The sequence below is a fragment of the Mastigoproctus giganteus genome, chromosome 13 (genome assembly GCF_048544385.1).
Source record: "Mastigoproctus giganteus isolate SK-2022 chromosome 13, ASM4854438v1, whole genome shotgun sequence".
Classification (NCBI taxonomy): Eukaryota; Metazoa; Arthropoda; class Arachnida; order Uropygi; family Thelyphonidae; genus Mastigoproctus; species Mastigoproctus giganteus.
In genome coordinates this window covers 108,737,069-108,757,200 of record NC_143587.1, presented here as the reverse complement: position 1 = coordinate 108,757,200, position 20,132 = coordinate 108,737,069, and the positions used below count along the sequence as shown (strand labels likewise).

Genomic DNA, 20,132 nt, shown 5'->3' with positions numbered 1-20,132 from the left:
TTCCATGTGCAACAGTATCAAAAGCCTTTCTAAGATCCAAGTATATAATATCAAAGTTATTCCCTGCATCCAGTTCTTTTGTGACTGCATCATAGTATCCAATCAAGTTGGTCAGGCAAGACTTCCCCTTAACAAAACCATGCTGTGTCTGAGCTATAACTGAAGTCTTGTCTAAATGATCCTGCAGTGCTTCTTTAACCAGTGCCTCCATTAATTTTCCTGGAACAGAAGTTAAGCTCACAGGTCTATAATTACTTGTGTCAGCCTTTGATCCTCCTTTGTGAATTGGGGTCACATTTGCACATTTCCAGTCTATGAGTACCTCCCCTGAGTCCAAGGAAGCTCTCATAATTATGGCTAAGGGTTTGCTTACTTCCTTTGCTGCTTCCTATAATATAACTGGATAGATCCCATCCACCCCGGGTGCCTTTCTTGTGTTTATCTTCAACAGTTTCTCCTCCACTTTACTCCCAGTTATTTCAAGATTCTGTAGCTTACTGCTAGAGTTGAATACACCTCTGGCATTCCCCTTGCTGAATAACTCCTCATGTGTGAATGTCGATGCAAAATATTCATTTAGTTTGTTAGCTACCTGAGCAGGATCATCAACAGTTGACCCATCAATATCAAGTGGACCAATCTGATTCATCCCCTTCCTTCTAGAGTTTACATAAGTAAAGAACTCTTTGCTGTTTTTCTTTGCATCCCTTGCCAAGGATTTCTCGTAATCTGCCTTCGCCTGCCTAACCTCCTTTGTAACTTGGTTGCATATCAACTTGTATCTATCATAGGCTTCTGTGTCATGTGTTAATTTGTAAGTATCCCATGCATTTTTCTTCTCTGCCATATGCCTCATCAGTTCATCTGACATCCATTTTGGCCTAAACCTTGAACAATATTTCTTAGTTGGTATGTAAAGCCTAGTAGCTTCCAAGATAAGTTCTTTGAATGCTTCCCATTTTGAATTTGCTGTTGGTAACATCATCAGTTGGTCCCACTGTATAGAATTTAAATACTGTCTCAGTCCATCGTAGTCGCCTTTACGGAAGCAATAACCCTTCCCTTTACCCCTAATGGTAGTTACCTCTTTCAGTAAATCCCACTTCAGCACACTGTGATCACTGCCACCTAGTGGTTCATTTATCTGCAGAATCCTAATGCATGAAGAATCACTGCTGATAATCAAATCAAGAGTATTCCTCCCTCTAGTTGCCTCCCGAACATGCTGATGTAGAAAACAATCATCCAACAAATCCACAAAAGCCCTGCTAGTGTGTGAGTAACCAGCCCCCAAATTCCAGTCAATATCTGGGAAATTAAAATCTCCCATTATAAGACTCTCTGATTTACTGGCCCACTCTATTTCCCTGTACAGTTCCTTATTATACTCATCAGAGTCATTAGGCCTATAGCACACTCCTACTCTCAATTTTGATCTCCCAATGCTTATGTCACACCAAACTGACTCAACACTGCACTGTCCAGCGATGTCTACTGGCTTCACTTACTTGGTTTTTATGTGTTTCTTAACTAATAGCATAACCCCTCCTCCCTTCCTATCCTGTCTATCCTTTCTGTAGACGTTGTACTCCCCAAATTGCAGTTCTGCATCCCTTATATCTGTGTTACACCACGTCTCTGATATCCCAACATCTGCCTTCGATGTTTTGAGCAATACCTCAAATTCATCAAATTTATTTACTAAACTCCTAGCATTGGTGTACACGCAAGTATACCTGCACCTGTTTCTATTCTTAGCTACCCTAACACAACCCATGTGTTTACTTGTACCGCAATGGCTCCCAGCAGTCTCTGAAATACCATGCATCTTGTTTTTCAGGCTGCTGCTCATTCTAATAGAAGCAGTGCAAGAATCTCTTTCACCTCTGCCAGTGGCTACTATCAATCTATTGGTCTTTGTCTCCCCCCAAGCTAGCAGTTTTCCGACCCACCTAATGCTGCCTCGATAGCATCAGCAAATATTCTTGCACCCTTTCTATTTAAGTGTATCCCATCCCTGTAGAAGCAATCTCTCCTGTTAACAAGTACAGTCCAGGCTGAAAAAAATTCTACCCCTTGAGCCTTGCCCAATCTTTCCAGGGCCGAATTGATCGACAAGGCTCTCATCATATACTCCCTCCTATCGTGTCTGGGCAGAATTGCAGAAACTTTCAAATTCAACCCTAATTCTCGGCTTTTGTTCAACAGTGACCTGTACTTGTTAAGTAATTCTGCCGGTCTCCTACTCTTAATATTATTAGTGCCAACGTGCACAACTATATCACCTTTTGTGCCCTTAAAAGATGATATTCGCTCTACAACGTCATCAACCTTTGCCCCTGGCAGACATACCCTGGTCCTGGTCCACCTATCTTTTTTACAAAGCATGTTCCCCGTTTCCCTGACAATAGAGTCACCAACAACTACTAGTTCCTTCTGGACCAGCGCATTCTGCCTTGGGGGTTGTCTCTGTGTCCCGCGATGCCCAAATGCAAGCTCTGGCGTTGATGTGGGCAGCTGAGAGCTTGATGGGCCCCTCAATTTAGTTTCTTCGAGGGCATCCACCCTGTCCTTCAAGCTCTCATATAGGCCCACAAGAACGCCGAGTTGTTGCCTGATATCGATACACTCCTTGCATCGTGCACACACAAAGACATCCCCCTTGGCAGTATCATGTCCCGTACCCGATTGCTCTGCAAACATCAAGCAAACAGTGCATTTTATAAGGCTGTGAGTCAGAGGACAACTGCCCCCCTCAGTTCTGCTCTGAGCCACAGCACTTCCATTAGCTTGAGCCTTTTGCTTTGCTGCTCTGGTCTGAGTCATGATTCTATTAATTTATTATAATTAATTATGTTATTAATTATGTTAAATATAATTATATTACGTTTGTAATCTAAGTCGTTATATGTATTTATTTAAACGTACAATTTAACTACTAACGAAGTTCAACTAACGCTATCTAGTACGGTATAACTATCGTATCACAAAGGCGCGAAAATTATGAACGGTAGCGGAGTTGAAACACGTGGAAACCTTTACCGATACGTTTATGCAATTACAAGGCCGAGTAAAGAATAAATACAACAAATTAATCAGAAAATCACAAAATAATGTTATACTACTAAATTTAAATCAAAAGTTTTAGAAAAACAATAATTTCAAATCAATAAGTAAAAAAAATCCTCTTAGCGGCTTTAGCAGGATCGTCAATAGTCGAACTATCTATGTTAAGTGGACCAATCTGATTCATCCCCTTCCTTGTAGAGTTTACATAAAGAACTCTTTGCTGTTTTTTCTTTGCATCCTTTGCCAAATATTTCTCGTAATCTGCCTTTGCCTTCCTAACCTCCTTTGTGACTTGATTACAGACTAGCTTATATCTAGTGTAGGTGTCCGTGTCACCCATTAATTTATATGTATCCCATGTTTTTCTTCTCTGCCATGAGTCTCATTAATTCATCCAACATCCATTTAGGGCTGAACATTGAACAGTATTTCTTAGCTTAGTAGCTAAGAAATAAGCTTAGTAGCCTCCAAGATTAAGTCCCTGAAGGCTTCCTATTTAGAATTCACCATTGGTAACATCATCAGTTGATCCCACTGTATAGAATTTAAAAACTGTCTGAGACCCCCTGTAGTCACCTTTATGAAAACAAAAACCCTTCTCTTTACCCTTGTTGGTATTTACATCTTTAAGTAAATCCCACATCAGTACACTGTGACCTGTCACTTAGTTGGTTTCTTTATCTGCAGATTCTTAATGCATGAATAATAGATTTCTATGCAAGATGACATATCTCTCCTAGTGATTACCCTGATTTGTATTCTCTCTTGGCATAAGTACATCACAAATATTGCTTCCTCTTCATCTAAAAAATAGGTTTTCTCTTTTGCTGTCAGTGTTACTTTTCTTCTAAACAGCAGCTTACTCCATACAAATCTAATATCTGCATTACCATGGAATATTATTCCCACATGTGGGGTAATGCTCTTAAACCTCTCTCTCTCTCTCTCTCAGGCTTCTAGACTCCATGTAAAAGAGGGCAGTTAGATGAATTGATGACCCATCTCTTACAATGTTTCACCAATTTTTTGTCTCAGAATGTTCTATTTCTGCTGCATGCCTTGTCTATGGACACTTCCATTGGTGCTATTCTCCTGAATTGGCTTCTGGAATTCTCCTTTTCTCTCCAAACCAGTCCGAACATGTACCACAACCACTCAGCATCCTTTTACTGTCCAGCTTCAAACTCACAGAACCAACTTTTCTTCTTCCTCGTTTATTCCTTCAACTTTTTTTTCTGGACACCCTAACTTCACACACATATTTCCTGAAAATTTCAATCTACAGAAATTTAAGTCTATTATCAAAGTATCTTCTTTCATCTTCACATAAGTAATAATTTTTTTTATTATTATAAACAGTAAGTATCTTTATTAGCGAAAAAAACAGATTTACAAAATTTTGAATTATTATATAAAAAATAGAGAAAAAAAATTAATACAAGATAAAATCAAAATCATGGAATCTTATTACACTCCAAGCACAATTCAAAAAAACCAAATACTTTTTACAAACAGGAAAGTCTAGGTCCTGTCAGGGTAGGTGATACTACTCGTATTACAGGAGGAGAGGTAATACTATTACCAGGTTAATAACTAGATAATGATGAATAGGGAAATGACAGATTTGAATACTAATGAGCCAGTATGAAAGTTGACTGGAAATATTTCATGAAATTTTAACTTGGATTCTTTAATTCTGCAAGCTTTCTGCATCGGTCGATGCTTACAATATTACGATATGAGGAGAAACTATGAGAAACATTTTCCAAAATTGTCTAAAAACTCTATCAAGCTGATCCTACTCAATTCTTCAATTGTTACATTACTTGAAACAAAAGGGGGATTCACACATTGAGTGAATCCCTCTAAAAGTAGAAAGGGGGATCTAAGGGTGTACAAAAAAGGATAGATAGGATAGGAAGAGAGGAGGGGTTCTGCTGTTGATTTAGAAAAACATAAAATCTAAAGAAGTGCATCCAGTTGACATAGATGAACAGTGCAATATTAGCCAATTTTTAAATTCTGACAGTGGGACAAACTGATGATGTTAGCAAATTCTAAGTGGGAAGCATTCAAGGAACTATTCGTGGAAGCTACTAGGCTTTTCATACCCTTTAAGAAACATTGTTCAAGGTTTAGGCCTAAATGGATGTCAATGAGACTCGTGGCAGGAAATAAAAATGCATGGAATGCATATAAATTATCAGGAGACACAAAAGCCTATGGCAGATATAACCTAGTTTGTAATCAAGTCACAAAGAAGATTAGGCAAGCAAAGGCAGATTATGAGAAATCTTTGGCAAAAGATACTAAGAAAAACAGCAAGAACTTCTATTATATAAACTCTAGAAGAAAGGGAATGAATCACATTGGTCCACTTAATATCAATGGTTTGAGTGTTGATGATCATGCTCAGATAGCTGATAATCTGAATGAGTATTTTGCATCTACATTCACACATGAGGAGTTATTAAGGGAAGAAAATACCATAAGTTTATCAAACTATAACAGGGTGCGTAATGATTCTGTAATAACTGAGAGCAAAGTGGAGGAGAAATTGTTGAAGTTAAATATAAGAAAAGCACCTGGGGTGGATGGGTTCTATCCAGTTATATTACAGGAGGCAGCAAAGGAAGTAAGCAAACACTTAGACATAATTATGAGAGCACCCTTGGACTCAGGGGAAGTCCTCACAGACTGGAGATGTGCAAATGTATCCCCAATTCACAAAGGGGGATCTAAGGGTGACACAAGTAATTACAGACCAGTTAGTTTAACTTCTAAAAGGTTAAAGATGCATTCCAGGATCATCTACACAAGACTGCAGTAATAATTCAGACACAGCATGGGTTTGTTAAGGGAAAGTCTTGTCTGGCAAATCTGATTGGATAATATGATGTGATTCAAAGGAACTGGATGCAAAATATAATTTTGATATCATATACCTGGATTTCAGGAAAGCTTTTGACACTGGTGTGCATGGAAGACTACTGTACAAATTGGAGAGCAGTATGGTATTAAGGGTGAGTTGCTACAATAAACAAAAGGGTGGTTTAGTGGGAGAAGACAGAGAGTAGTAATGAATGGACAATGCTCTTCATGGTCTAATGTTATTAGTGGAGCCCCCAGGGTTTGGCGTTAGGCCCACTGTTGTCTTGTATATTTATCAAAGGTGTATCAGGCTCAATGTCGAAGTTTGCAGATGATACAAAGGTTGGCACTGGTAGTGTGCTACTGCAACAGTATCTAAAAAATTTGGGCAGATGGGCTGAGAAGTGGCAACTGAAGTTTAACATTAAGAAAATGAAACAGACCTGGGGGTAATTGGGCAGTCAGATATGAAGTTCTCTAAGCAGTGCAGACAGACTGCTGGAGCAGGTCATGGAGTTTTGTCAATGATATACTGTAGTAGTAGGGAAAAGAAGGTGATTATCCCTTTGTATAAGGCAATGGTCAGGCCATGCCTTGAGTACTGTGTACAGGTCTGGAGGCCTCATTTTAGGAAGGATGTAGAGTTGCTTGAGCGTGTACAGAGAAGGGCAACAAGATTGGTGAGTGGAATAAAGGGTTGGCGTAAGTTCTGCAAATTGCAGGACCTGGAGAGTAGTCACGTGTGGGGTAAGCTGATTGAAGTGTATAAGGCCTCGAATGGGTTGAGCAAGCTGAATGCCGATGGGATTCTTCTGCTTGCTCAGATTATGATCTGAAGGGGCATAAATTCAAATTGAGGAAATTTGCCTTTAGCGGGTGGTTAATTGCTGAAACAAACTTCCATTTGTCCTTGTGGAATTTAATAGCTTAAATAAATTCAAGGAACAACTGGGCAAACTTTTAGAGGGAATGGATGTGTGAAATTTTTTTTTTTTTTGGTTGATGCTACATAAGCTCATACACTTGCTTTCTTGCATTACATGCCTCCATTACTATTACTAAAAACCCATTCTGTTGGCAGGCCACAATAACATTTTCATGGAGACTTGCATATCACACTGAAATCATCATGGGGTATTCAAGGTTGCAAAGGCAAATTTATCCTCTAGAAATTCAAAAGTGTGAAAATTTAAAAGTTGGACTCAGGTTATCATTATACTCTGAGGATCCGGCACTTCCACTTTTTATAATGTTTCAAATTATACTTCTTTGTTTTTTTTGTTATACATTTTTTTAATTATATTATTTAACTCATCTTTTACTGCTTTATTTTTCAAAAAAATAAAAATACTAATAATAATAATAAATGAAAATTGTTTCTTTAAAGAAAGTTATTTTGTTGCTTTTAAAAATTTTTGAAATTTTTTAAGTTTAATATTTTTAATTTCACTGAAATTAACTTGACAGAACCAGATGCTCTAGACAGCTGCAAGAAATAATAGGATGAGGGATTCACCACTGGACTGGAGCAAAAAATGAAGAATATTTGCTTAGTATGGTTATCTACTAAACTTATCCAAGCAATATAAATTTTGATAGCCACTCATAAAATGTGTAGGTAAAACTGAAAAGAGGGGAGATTCAGAATGGCAAATAAACACATTCACTTTACACAGAATATATTAACTAATCTAAGAATACTAACCTGCATAAAGTTCTTACACCAATACCATTTTTTATGTTCACAGACTCAGATGACTCAATTTTAAAACCCTGATCCATTAACAGAACACCTTTAACTTCCCCATCCTTGGGTTTTATATATGCAAGGAAATTATCTTTTAGCACCAGCCACCTGAAATAATGTTTACTAACTTAAATTTAAGAAGAGAGTCCAATGGTTTAAAATATACTTTTTAATTATATGAAGACTATCATAATGTTAGTGCAAAACATCAAACTACACAGCTGTAATGAAAGCAAACTGACATTTGTATAAACATCATCACTATACAGCATCTCATATTGCAAATTCCTTCAAGGGGTCCCTTCCCATGCACTTTGATAAGTAACCCTTCCCAAGTACAGCAGTCCACGTCTATTTTTATTTATTCTCAGTTGAGTACCATCACCCAGACAGCATCATTTATCGGTGGGCAGGTAGGCAACTTGAGTATAGGAGATGACAACCCAGCTACAACCTGAGTCACTCTAGTGCAAATGCTTCAAGCTACAGAAAAATTATAACAGTTATTGTATGGTCAGTGTAAAGAGTCAAATTGTATGCAGATCTAATGAAAGCAAACTGAAGTTTGAGTAAACAATATATTATGCAAAACTTTGTTTTGTTTCACTGCAGCTACATAGTATCTGTATGATTTTTTATATTTTCAAGCATTTTCTCTAAAATGCTTGTATGAAAATTAAAGCATATACAAATTCTGAATAAAAAAAAACCTGGTTTGTGACACCAGTAAGTTTATTTCTCAACACACACACACACACACACACACACACACACACACACACACACACACACACACACACACACACACACACACACACACACACACACACACACATTTATAGCACTTTTTTAAAATTGTTCCTAATCTATATTTGGTAAAGAAGGAAAGCATTGGGTCCATGTGAGGTAAGTAAATTAATTTGTTTTTAAAGTCTCCCTGAGATTATGCAGCAAACAAATTGTTTGCATGATACAACTCTAAAATTAGTTATTACACTTTTCAAGATGCAATTCTGCTAACTGAGTTTCAAAATACTTCAACATTCAAAATAAAATAAAATCATAAAAATTAAAACAAACTAAAGTGATACACACACCTTTGGCAAGGCAAAAGGAAAAATACTACATCCATAATAAATAAAATATTTCCTTGGTCAGATTATTGTTTCGAAATTTCTGATGTCAACGTTTGCTCAGATCGTGTCAGTGAAATTATTCTTGTAGTAATGGAATCCTTTATTCCACACTCCACTTTAAAATCTCGTCCTTTATCTAAACCTTGGCTTTCCAATAAATGTGCTAAGGCTGTTCAAGAGAAGAACATTGCATATCGTAATTGGCTTGTTTCCAATTCTTCAGTTTCATTTTCTGCCTATACCAAAGCTCGCAACAATTATAAAGCAGTTAATAATCAGTCCAAACTAGATTTTGAACAGACTAAGAGTAGAAAAAAGAAACTTGATTCTTGCCCTAATGGTAGACGGGCATTTTGGTCTCTTGCTAAAGCTATTGGCCGCAACTTTTGCTCATCTCTGCTCCCACCTCTGTCAAAACCAGATGGTTCTGTTGTCATTTCAGCCAAGGATAAAGCTGACCTGCTAGCATCCCATTTTTCTTCCAACTCATGTATTAATCATCTTGGTAAAACACCTCCCACCATTTCTAACAAGCTCCATTCAATGCCTCCTGCGGTCTTCCGTCAAAAGGATGTCAGAAGGATTTTGACGAATCTTGATGCTAAGAAAGCTCCAGGTCTTGATGCTGCTGAACTTATTCCTGTTCTTTGCAGCCTTTTTTTTATTTTCTTATTCCAAAGGTGTTTTTCCTTCTGCTTGGAAATTTGCTCATATCCAGCCAGTTCTTAAAAAGGGTGACAAATCCCTCCCATCCAATTATTGTCCCATTGCAATTACTTCTACTCTTTCTAAAGTAATGGAGAAACCAATTAACTGCCAACTCTTAAACTACCTAGAAACCTTCCATCTGATCAACGATCACCAGTATGGATTCCATCAGTGTCGATCAACTGGTGATATTCTGGCTTATGTTATCCATTTATGGGCAAATTCAATGGAAAAGTTTGGTGAAACACAAGCAGTTGCTCTTGATATCTCAAAGGCTTTCGATCGTGTTTGGCATAAAGGTCTTCTAAACAAGCTTCTCTTATGGTTTGCCAACTGTTTTTTTGTAATTGGTTATCCAGTTTTCTCTCTGATCGCTCACTGGGGGTGACGGTAGATGGCTCTCTGTCTTCTAACTTGTTCACTAATACTGGTGTCCTCCAAGGTTCAGTTCTTTCCCCCACTCTTTTCTTCTTGTATATTAATGACCTTCTTCCATTGATTGGAAATCCTGTCCATAGTTTTGACAATGATAGCACATTGCATTCCAGTTTGAGAAAACTTGCCCTACTCAATCGGCTTCAACTGCTCGAATATTTGCTACTAATTCCTTAAATGCTGATCTCCAGGTAATTCTCCAGTGGAACAAAGACAACTTGGTTGATTTCAGTCCTTCAAAAACTCAGTCTTGCAAAAAGGATTCTTCTGCTCCTATGCTTATCTTTGGTCACACTCCAATTTCTAGGCAAGATGATAATATCTGTTTTGGGGGTTAACCTGATTTCTAATCTCTCTTGGGACAAGCACATTACAAATATTGCTTCCTCAGCATCTAAAAAACTTGGTTTTCTCTTTTGCTCTTGGTGTTACTTTTCTTCCAAGCAACTATTCACTCTGTACAAATCACAAATCCACCCTACCATGGAATATTGTTCCCACATCTGGGGGCGGTGCCCCCAAAATCTCTCTTAGGCTTCTAGATTCCATTCAGAAGAGGGCAGTTAGGTTAATTAATGTCTCCTCCTAACAGAGTCTCTCCACTATCTGTCTCATAGATATTCTGTTTCTGCTGCATGCCTTTTCTATAGATACTTCCATGGGCACTGTTCTGAATTGGCTTCTATAATTCCCGCTCTCTCTTTCAAATCAGTCCGAACATGTGCCACCACCTGCCAACTTCCATTTACTGTTCAACTTCAAACTCACAGAACCATATTTTCACCTTCCTTGTTTATTCATTCAACTGATGTTTTTTTGGAACAACCGTCCTTCATATGTATTTCCTGAAAATTCCAGTCTACAGAAGTTCAAGTCTAATATCAGTAAATATCTTCTTTCGTCTTCTCAACCTCCAAACCAAGCATGATACTAAGCACTAGAGGTTCTAATACCTCTCGTATTTGTGGTTTTCATAAAAAAAAGAAAAGAAAAAAGTTGAATAAATGAAATGAAATGTAAGCAAATATGTTAATAATGGTTGGTCAACATGGGCACATGAACAGGTTACCTACTCCACTGGCCTAGTCACTAGAGCATCTACTCGATAGTGCATGCTCAGAACCTGTTTCTCTGTGCACCCTGGTTCTGGTCTACCATCCTGCAAAGCATGTGCCTGCTGCCATTCACCTTGCTTGTCAACCAGTGGTGGTGGTCTCCCCATCTTAGCATGTTGAGTGGTTGCATGTCCCTCTTTGCACCATTCCTGTTCCTCTATCTTCATTTCGGAAGCCCTCAAAAGATGACAATAATGCCTGCGGTTGCTCAATGAGTTGCGGTGCTAGGAAGGTACCAGCATTTGGGATGGAATTCAAATTCCATCATGTTGGATTTTGAATTCCATCCCAAATGCTTGGGATACATATAAATTAACACGTGACACAGAAGCCTATGATAGATATAAGTTGATCAGTAACCAAGTTACAAAGGAGGTTAGGCAGGCGAAGGCAGATTACGAGAAATCTTTGGCAAGGGATGCAAAGAAAAACAGCAAAGAGTTCTTTACTTATGTAAACTCCAGAAGGAAGGGGATGAATCAGATTGGTCCACTTGATATCGATGGTTCAACTGTTGATGATCCTGCTCAGGTAGCTAACAAACTAAATGAATATTTTGCATCGACATTCACACATGAGGAGTTATTCAGCGAGAGGAATACTAGAGGTGTATTCAACAGTGGCAGTAAGCTAGATAATCTTGTAATAACTGAGAGTAAAGTGGAGGAGAAACTGTTGAAGATAAACACAAGAAAGGCACCTGGGGTGGATGGGATCTATCCAGTTATATTAAAGGAGGCAGCAAAGGAAGTTAGCAAACCCTTAGCCATAATTATGAGAGCTTCCTTGGACTCAGGGGAGGTACCCATAGACTGGAGATGTGCAAATGTGACCCAATTCACAAAGGAGGATCAAAGGGCGACACAAGTAATTATAGACCTGTGAGTTTAACTTCTGTTCCAGGAAAATTAATGGAGTCACTGGTTAAAGAAGTACTGCAGGATCATCTAGACAAGACTTCAGTTATAGCTCAGACACAGCATGGTTTTGTTAAGGGGAAGTCTTGCCTGACTAATTTGATTGGATACTATGATGCAGTCACAAAAGAACTGGATGCAGGGAATAACTTTTACATTATATACTTGGATCTTAGAAAGGCTTTTGATACTGTTGCACATGGAAGACTGCCGCACAAATTGGAGCAGTGTGGCATTGGAGGCAAATTGCTGCTATGGATAAAGGGGTGGTTGAGGGGGAGAAGACAGAGAGTGCAATGGACACTGCTCATCGTGGACTAATGTTATCAGTGGAGTCCCTCAGGGTTCAGTGTTGGGTCCGTTATTGTTTTCTGTATTTATAAATAATATTGACGATGGTATATCAAGCTTAATGTCCAAGTTTGCAGACGATACAAAAGTTGGCAGGGTTGTTAAGGACACTACTGACGGTATGCTGCTGCAACAGTAGTAGTAGTAGTAGTAGTGGCACATGATGCAAGAAAGCAAGTGTAGGAGCTTATGCAGCATCAGCCAAAAAAAAAAAAAAAAAAAAAAAAATCATCACGCCATTCCCTCCAAATGCCTGTCCAGTTCCTCCTTAAATTTATTTAACCTATCAACTTCCACAACGACAGATGGAAGTTTGTTCCAGCAATTAACCACCCGCTGGCTAAAGGCAAATTTCCGCACATCTATTCTACATCTGTCCTTTCTTAATTTGAACTTATGTCCCCGTAGGTTCGTAATCTGAACAAGTGGAAGGATCCCATCAGAATTCAGCGTGCTCAACCCATTCAAGGCCTTATAGACCTCAATCAGATCACCGCGCAGGTGCCTAGTCTCCAGCCACTGCAATTTGCAGAACTTAAGCCTCTCTTGGTAAGAGAATCCCTTCATCTGCTCAACCTTTCCAGATCCAAACAGGATCTGGAAAGGTTGAGCAGATGGGCTGAGAGGTGGCAAATGAAGTTTAACATTGACAAATGTAAAGTACTACATTTGGGAAACAGCAACCCCAGAGCAACATATCAACTCTGTGGTACTACACTGACTGACAGTGGTAGAGAATGAAAAGAACCTGGGGGTAATTGTGCAGGCAGATATGAAGTTCTCTGAGCAGTGCAGACGGGCTGCAAGAGTAGCTCATGGTGTCTTATCAATGATATACAGGAATTTTTCTAGCAGGGATAAGGAGGTGATTATTCTCTTGTATAAGGCAATGGTCAGGCCACACCTTGAGTACTGTATACAGGTCTGGAGGCCTCATTTCAAGAAGGATGTTGTTGTTGTTATTTGGTTTTTAGGAGCATTAGCAACTAAGGCCATATTGCTCCGGGATATGCGGTGGTCATTTCCTGACCTTTCCGCATCCTCCGTATTTGGTGGTGACGGGCTCGAACCCCGGTCTAATCAAGAAGCGTGTGCTACGCACTGCTGCTCCTTCCCACCTGGCTACGGAGGCGCCTTCAAGAAGGATGTAGAGTTGCTGGAACGAGTACAGAGAAGAACAACAAGGTTAGTGAATGGAACAAAGGGTTGCTCTTACGAAGAAAGGCTTACGTTTTGCAAATTATAGTGTCTGGAGACTAGGCACTGGCGAGGTTATCTGATAGAGGTGTATAAAGCCTTAAATGGTTTGAGCATGCTCAATGCTGATGGGATTTTATCTCTTCCTCAGAATAATCACCTGAGAGGACATAAATTCAAATTGAGGAAAGACAGATGAAGGATACATGTCCGGAAATTTGCCTTTATCCAGTGGGTAGTTGGTTGGTGGAACAGACTTCCATCCCTTGTTGTGGGAGTTGATAGCCTAAATAAATTTAAGGCTCAGCTGGACAGGTATTTGGAATGGATGGGGGGGGGTCAAGTGGAAGGTTTTTTTTTTTCTGCATAAGCTTGCTTTCTTGCATCGTATGCCTCTACTAATGCTAATGCTTATGTTATTCCCTTTCCTAATTGCATGGGTTTCATACTGATTAATTGACAGGAATACCCATGTCATCACTATACAGGGTGTTTCAAAAGTAATGGTCAATAATTTAAAGGTGAACTGTACAGACTACAAATGCAAAAAAGCCTAGTAAACCTGGGTCCTTAAGTGAATCGTTTTTGAGATATTGCACATTTCTAGTTGGGATCCACCACTGACTTGTTTGTTTAGGTTAGGTTATGCTCATTCTCTCTCTCTCTCTCTCTTTTTCCCCTCTCTCAATGCTCTGAGACATAGCAGGCATACTAATACTTGTCAAAGAATAGTCAACAAGGAAAGAAGTTACTGCAACAAAGAATATGCGGACATGCATTTCATGTATGGTAAAGCTAATGGCAGTGCACTCGAGGCTGCACGTTTGTACCAAGAAGTATTACCCCACTGATGGCAGCCCAACAGGTGCACATTCATCAGGTACATCAATTACATCAACAGGTGCACATTCATCAGGATACATCGGGCCTTAGAGAACATGGTACTTCACACATGGATTACGAGCAGATAGGCCCAGAAGCATAACATCTGATCTTGAGGAAAGGATGTAAGAAAGAATAAGCATTCAAAGTATTTTATTAAATATTTGCAGGCTCCAGGGTTCCCCTATCCACCGCTAAAAGGTAACAGTATACATTGTGTAAAATTTAAAGCAACTATATACAATGATATTGATACATAAAGGCTATTTACAATGATAATGATACAGAATAAATACTGGGCTTCGGAATCCAGCAGATTGATCAGTACATCAGGTAAGAGAATCCAAAAATGGAAACAGTCTACAAACAAGTCAAAGTGATCAGTCCCCAACAACCAGCTGAGTGTTATAAAGATTGATATTTCAAAAGAATAGTTACAATTTCTGGTTTCCAAAACAATAGAAAGGGCCATAAACCCTTCCATCTAAAATTCAAAAAAAACCCAGTAAAGTCATTCCAATCAACCGACAAACAGCAGTCTTTTACTATCAATTAACATTGTTAGTATTTTACTGAACCTCAGGAGTAAGAATTCTTTTCCTCCGTTTAAACATTTTCTCCGCATAGGTGGAGAAGGCAGCTAATGCTCAGGACAGTTAACTAATCTTAGCAGTTCAGAGTAACTGAATATACAGGCAGTTCTCGCTTTACAAGTTTTTGCTTTACGAGCTCCCGGGTTTACGAGTTTTTTCCCCCAAGTATCAACAAAATCGAAAATATGACCATTAATTGCAAAAAATTAATGTTAAACATTCATAAATACCGCATTTCAAACCATGTGCGTAGCTATACAATACAGTGTACTCCGCTTTACGATATTAATCAGTTCCAGAGACACCATTGTATCGTTAAAATACCGTAATGTGAACCCAATAACACAATGTTTTTAGGTAATTTGTTTCAAGATCTCGGAAGTTGAAATTTTTGTTGCAGAACTAAGCTATTTATCTTTCTAAAATGTCATTTTTTCTCTCTAAAATGTCACGAGCGTGACCTTAAGGCCATATAAAAGGTCATGAGCATGGTTTGTAAATTTTATTGGTTACCAATTGAAATCATTAAAATGCACTACACTTTCATCGTTATCATATGTTCCATTTTAAGAATCGATTTTAAAAGCTATCGTGATATTTTTCTAAATCACATTTCTGGAAGTCACGACCATAAAACAATAAAAACAATTTGCACTTTCTGGTTTATTGGGCTTTTCTGTTACTGCAAGCAATTATAAACGGGTAGTAAACTCCATGTTATTGCATTTGCGAAAATACTGATAGCTGAAATTGTGTGGTTTTTTACGTTATTATGGTGAAATGTGTTTCCTATTTACTGGAATCTTCAATCGTATAAAAAACATAAATAAATTTTCAGAATCTTCTCTTCATTCCTTTTTTTTTTTAAGCTTCGTAAACTTGTTACTCCATGCGAATCGTGTTAGTTGCAATTTGTGTGTGCCGTTAAAAAATGCTTATGCATGCAATTGTGAAATTTATAAAGAAGATTATCTTAGAAACAAATGCCTCTTGAAGCATTTCTGAAGAAGACGACTCCTTGTGCCACAAACCAACGAGTGCCGAGTCAATAATGAGTGATCAACGCGTGTGCATTTAGTGGAGGATGATGATGATGATGAAGAATAAACATTCTTTAACATTTGTAAGTCGTAAATAATTTCGCTATTATTACAATTTGCTTGATTTTACAGGCTACATTTGCATTTCTTTCGATAAATCAATAATTGTTTAAACATAAACTAATTGTTAACTAATTTCATTGTCGAGAACATAACCCCTATTTTTAACCTTATGTCTATGGGAAATAAATTCCCGCTTTACAAGCGCGTGCTAGGCACGAATTAACTCATAAAGTCAAGAACTTTATAAGTTAATTTGTGTGTATTTGTGAGAAGTTGAAAGTCCAGTCTTAAAACATCATACATAGGACAATGAAAGACGAAGTGCTCAATAGTTTCTTGAGCACCACAACTGCAGAGAGGAATGTTATTTAATCCTAATGAGAACAATTGAGAGTTAAGACTGCCGTGACTGGTATATAGAAATGTAACACATAAGCTAGGATTGAACCAGTCCATTTTCTTATCATAATCAGCAAACTCGGAGAAAAAACCTAAAGGTCTCCCTACCCATGGTAGAAGCAGACCAAGTATTTTGCCACACTCTACAGCATTCATCTCTCATTCTTTTAATGTCTACATTTTCTTGGAAGTCAGTATTATACGTAAAACCATTTACAACTGCAGGAACAATTTTTCTTCTACAATATAAAAGAGAGTGTATCATTACTTCATATTGGATTGGCAATCGATGACTGAGGACCTTGAGAGCAGCTTGTTGACAGTTCAACAAGCTCTACTTACAGCGAGAAGAAAAAATCTTTGTGCTTGAGTAAGATATTTTTGAACAAAGTAATTACCAATTCTATATCCCCAGGTCCCAGCTGCATAACACGCAATTGGTATAAATATACAAGAGTAGTATAATTTAATAGAAGATTTCTTTACACCAAAAGTACTCTTGGCAATTTTACTTATTTTATAGGTTATAGCTTTTATTTTCTGAAGTACATATTTTGCATGATAATTAAATTTAAGATGGTCATCCAAATAAATTCCTAAGTATTTGTGCTGCCTAGTACTCCTAATCATTTCTCCATTTAGCTTAATAACAGGTGGTCTATTCACATCAAGGAAGCCCTATAGCAATATTTGTTTTGTTTTATTAGTCGAGATTTGAAGTTTATGTGTTTGACACCAGATATTCAAGTCCTCAAGAACTTCATTTGTTCTGTGCTCAAGCTCCCGGTGGGAAATGCCAAAATCAGAATAGCAAGGATGTCCGCATAAGTGAGCTGAAGGATGTCATCATGAACAACCAAAATCCACCCATCAATGTTCCAGCACACAGGACCAAGAACAGAGCCCTGAGGGCAGCCTCTAGTTACAGATCTTGTGACAGAACAAAATCCTGAAGTGATTGTGATGCTGCGAGAATCAAAATAATTCGAAAGGAGGCGGTAAATGGGAGCAGAGACTCTGGCCTCTCTGGACCTCGCCAGGACACTCGGCCACCAAACAGCGTCGAATGCCCCTTTGAAGTCAAGAAAGAGACCAAGGACACATTCAGAAGTGGAATTTTGAACAGCATTAAGAACTTGACAAATAGCATCAACAGAAGCCCTTCCATGGGTGAAGCCAAATTGAAGTGGGGAAACTTAGATTACTATCTAAACAGTAATTTAGAAAACGAGAAACAATTAATTTTTCTAGGACTTTGCCAAGGATGGGCAGCAGAGCAATGGGCCTGTAAGAGGCCGGATCATTGGCAAATGGAAGGTTTGTCAAAGGACTTAAGCAGAAGTTTGTCTAGCCTGTTTCCAAGGCAACGGGAATAACCCCGAAGACAGACAAACATTCATAAGATTTAATATTATTAATGGGCAATTTTTTTCAAAATCTTTTAAGAACAGAAACCTCAAGGAGGTCCATCTTAAGGTTTCCATCCCTTAAGGTTGAGATAGCTGATTCCAGCTCAATAACCGAAAATGGAGCCTCGGCACGTGGCCCTTGGTATGATAAATGACCTAATCTCATTGTAGTTTGGATGATGTTTTCACAGGAGGCAGTGTCGTCATGGAGCAACCCATCCAAAATGACATTAATTGACAAGCTCCAGTTCAGGGTTTCGTTACCATTCACAATAATAGATGAGAAAACATCACCGGGATCAATCTTGTTTGTAACATTTTGTTATTTGGTTTTTAGGAGCATTAGCAACTAAAGCCATATTGCTCGGAGATATGCAGTGGTCATTCCCTGACCTTTCCGCATCCTCCGTATTTGGTGGTGACGGGCTCGAACCCCAGTCTAATCAAGGAGCGTGTGCTACGCACTGCTGCTGCTGCTCCTTCCCACCTGGCTACAGAGGCGCCTTTGTTTGTAACAAGTTTGTAGGGTAATCCCCATGGGTCTTCATTTATGTTGTGCTGAACAAACCTTGCCCAGGCAGGTTTTTTTCTCTTGGAAGATGGTATTGAAATAACTCCTTCTATTGGATTTATACAACTCATCAAATCTGTCAGTCTCAGCCCTGGGCCTGTTAGTTCTCTTTGCTCTCTGAAAATTACAATGAGCATTTTGTAAGTTTCTTTTGAGAATAGTGAGATTTGGGGTCCACCAGGGAATACAGTTAATTTTTGTTTTTTGTTTTTTTAGAGTGGTCATCTCTTTGACCATGGTAACCTGCGTATTGGCAGGAAGAGAGCCAAGTTGGATGATTATTTCTTCAGAAGTAAGCTCACTAACTTTTACATCAAAGCTATTCCAATCAATGTGTTTTGTTTTAAACCACAAGAAGTCAAAACAGCACCTGATAGCCCTAGGATTGTTGCTATGACTGATCATAAAGGTGATGACATTGTTGTCACTTGAGCACCACGATGTATGACTAAGCCAGCTGGAAATGCTATTACCAAGAGCAGAGTTTGAAAGGGTCAATATAGGATTGACCAAGAGACGAAACAAAAGTTGGCAGATGTCCTGGGGTATTCCACAGAGTGAGATTATTGGCCTGGATAAGCTCTTCCAAGAGCTCCCCTTACAATCTGTAGTAGGGCTTTTCCAAAGCCGAGATGGACATTAGCATCCATCATAAAAATGACAGGAAAACCACACAGATTCATCAGAATGTCTTCCATATAATTTAGAAACGGCTCAATGGCCTGTCTGGTCTGACTGCATTGAGCGTACAATGAGACCACATAAATTTTTTCTAAACAGCCTTCCAAGCATGCACATGCGGCATGAGTGGAGCAAAGACTCGAAATTTTTGTTACAGTAATGGGGGGATCAGCAACCACCAGAGCAGCCCAGACCTTGGTAGCCACATTCCCCTGATTACCGACTGTAACAGGGTTTGAGGAAATAATGCGACAGCTGAGAGGGATGCCCTTGACCTCACCCTTTTAGGAATGTAATTCTTATAACCCTAAAAGTTGAAGTTTGTGTTGGACCATTAACTTAGAAAGGTCGTTTAGAACCAATAAAGATCACTGACAGTTTAACTGTAAAATATAAACCTTCAGAATTAGGTAAAGTCTGTCCGAATTTTTGTTAGCTCTTGGGCTTTCACAAATTCAGGACACTTAATGTCCTTGAAGGAATGGCCCGCATTCCTCTTCTGAAGTCAACAATTTGGGCAAACAACAGGTTCCTCCATTTTTGGACAATCTTAAATTTGGTGACCCAGGTCACTGCAGGTAAACTCGGACTGGTGGCAGTTTTTAGCCGAGTGTCCATAACTAAGACATTTAAAACAGAGTGATGCAGTGTAAAAATCCTTCATACCATGAACAGACTATCTGATAAAAACCCTGCAATTTGATGCTAAAAACACTTTTCTAATTTTGTTTGGAATCTCAAGGATCCAACGTTGATTGTTTTTGTTCTGGGATCTGATTTTAAAACGAATCTTAACAGACTCGAAATCTTCCTGGGGAAATCCCATGATCCACAAGGTTTTTATTGAATAAGTCCTCCAGAAAATCAGGATCATTGACATCTTTATGTATGTCATAAATTGACTGTTGGGTTTTAATTTTTTAGGGGAATCCACAGAAAATTTTAGTT

At 38.6% G+C, this 20,132-nt stretch overlaps 1 protein-coding gene across 1 annotated transcript in view; it reads right to left on the bottom strand.

The window, feature by feature from the left end:
• The window catches only part of LOC150076348 (phospholipase D1-like), a 601,970-nt gene that overhangs the window by 411,087 nt on the left and 170,751 nt on the right, over positions 1-20,132 (bottom strand). Inside the window, exon 9 of the mRNA XM_090387327.1 lies at positions 7,646-7,795. Coding sequence (XP_090243453.1) covers positions 7,646-7,795 — 150 coding nt within the window. The remainder of the gene's footprint in view (positions 1-7,645; positions 7,796-20,132) is intronic.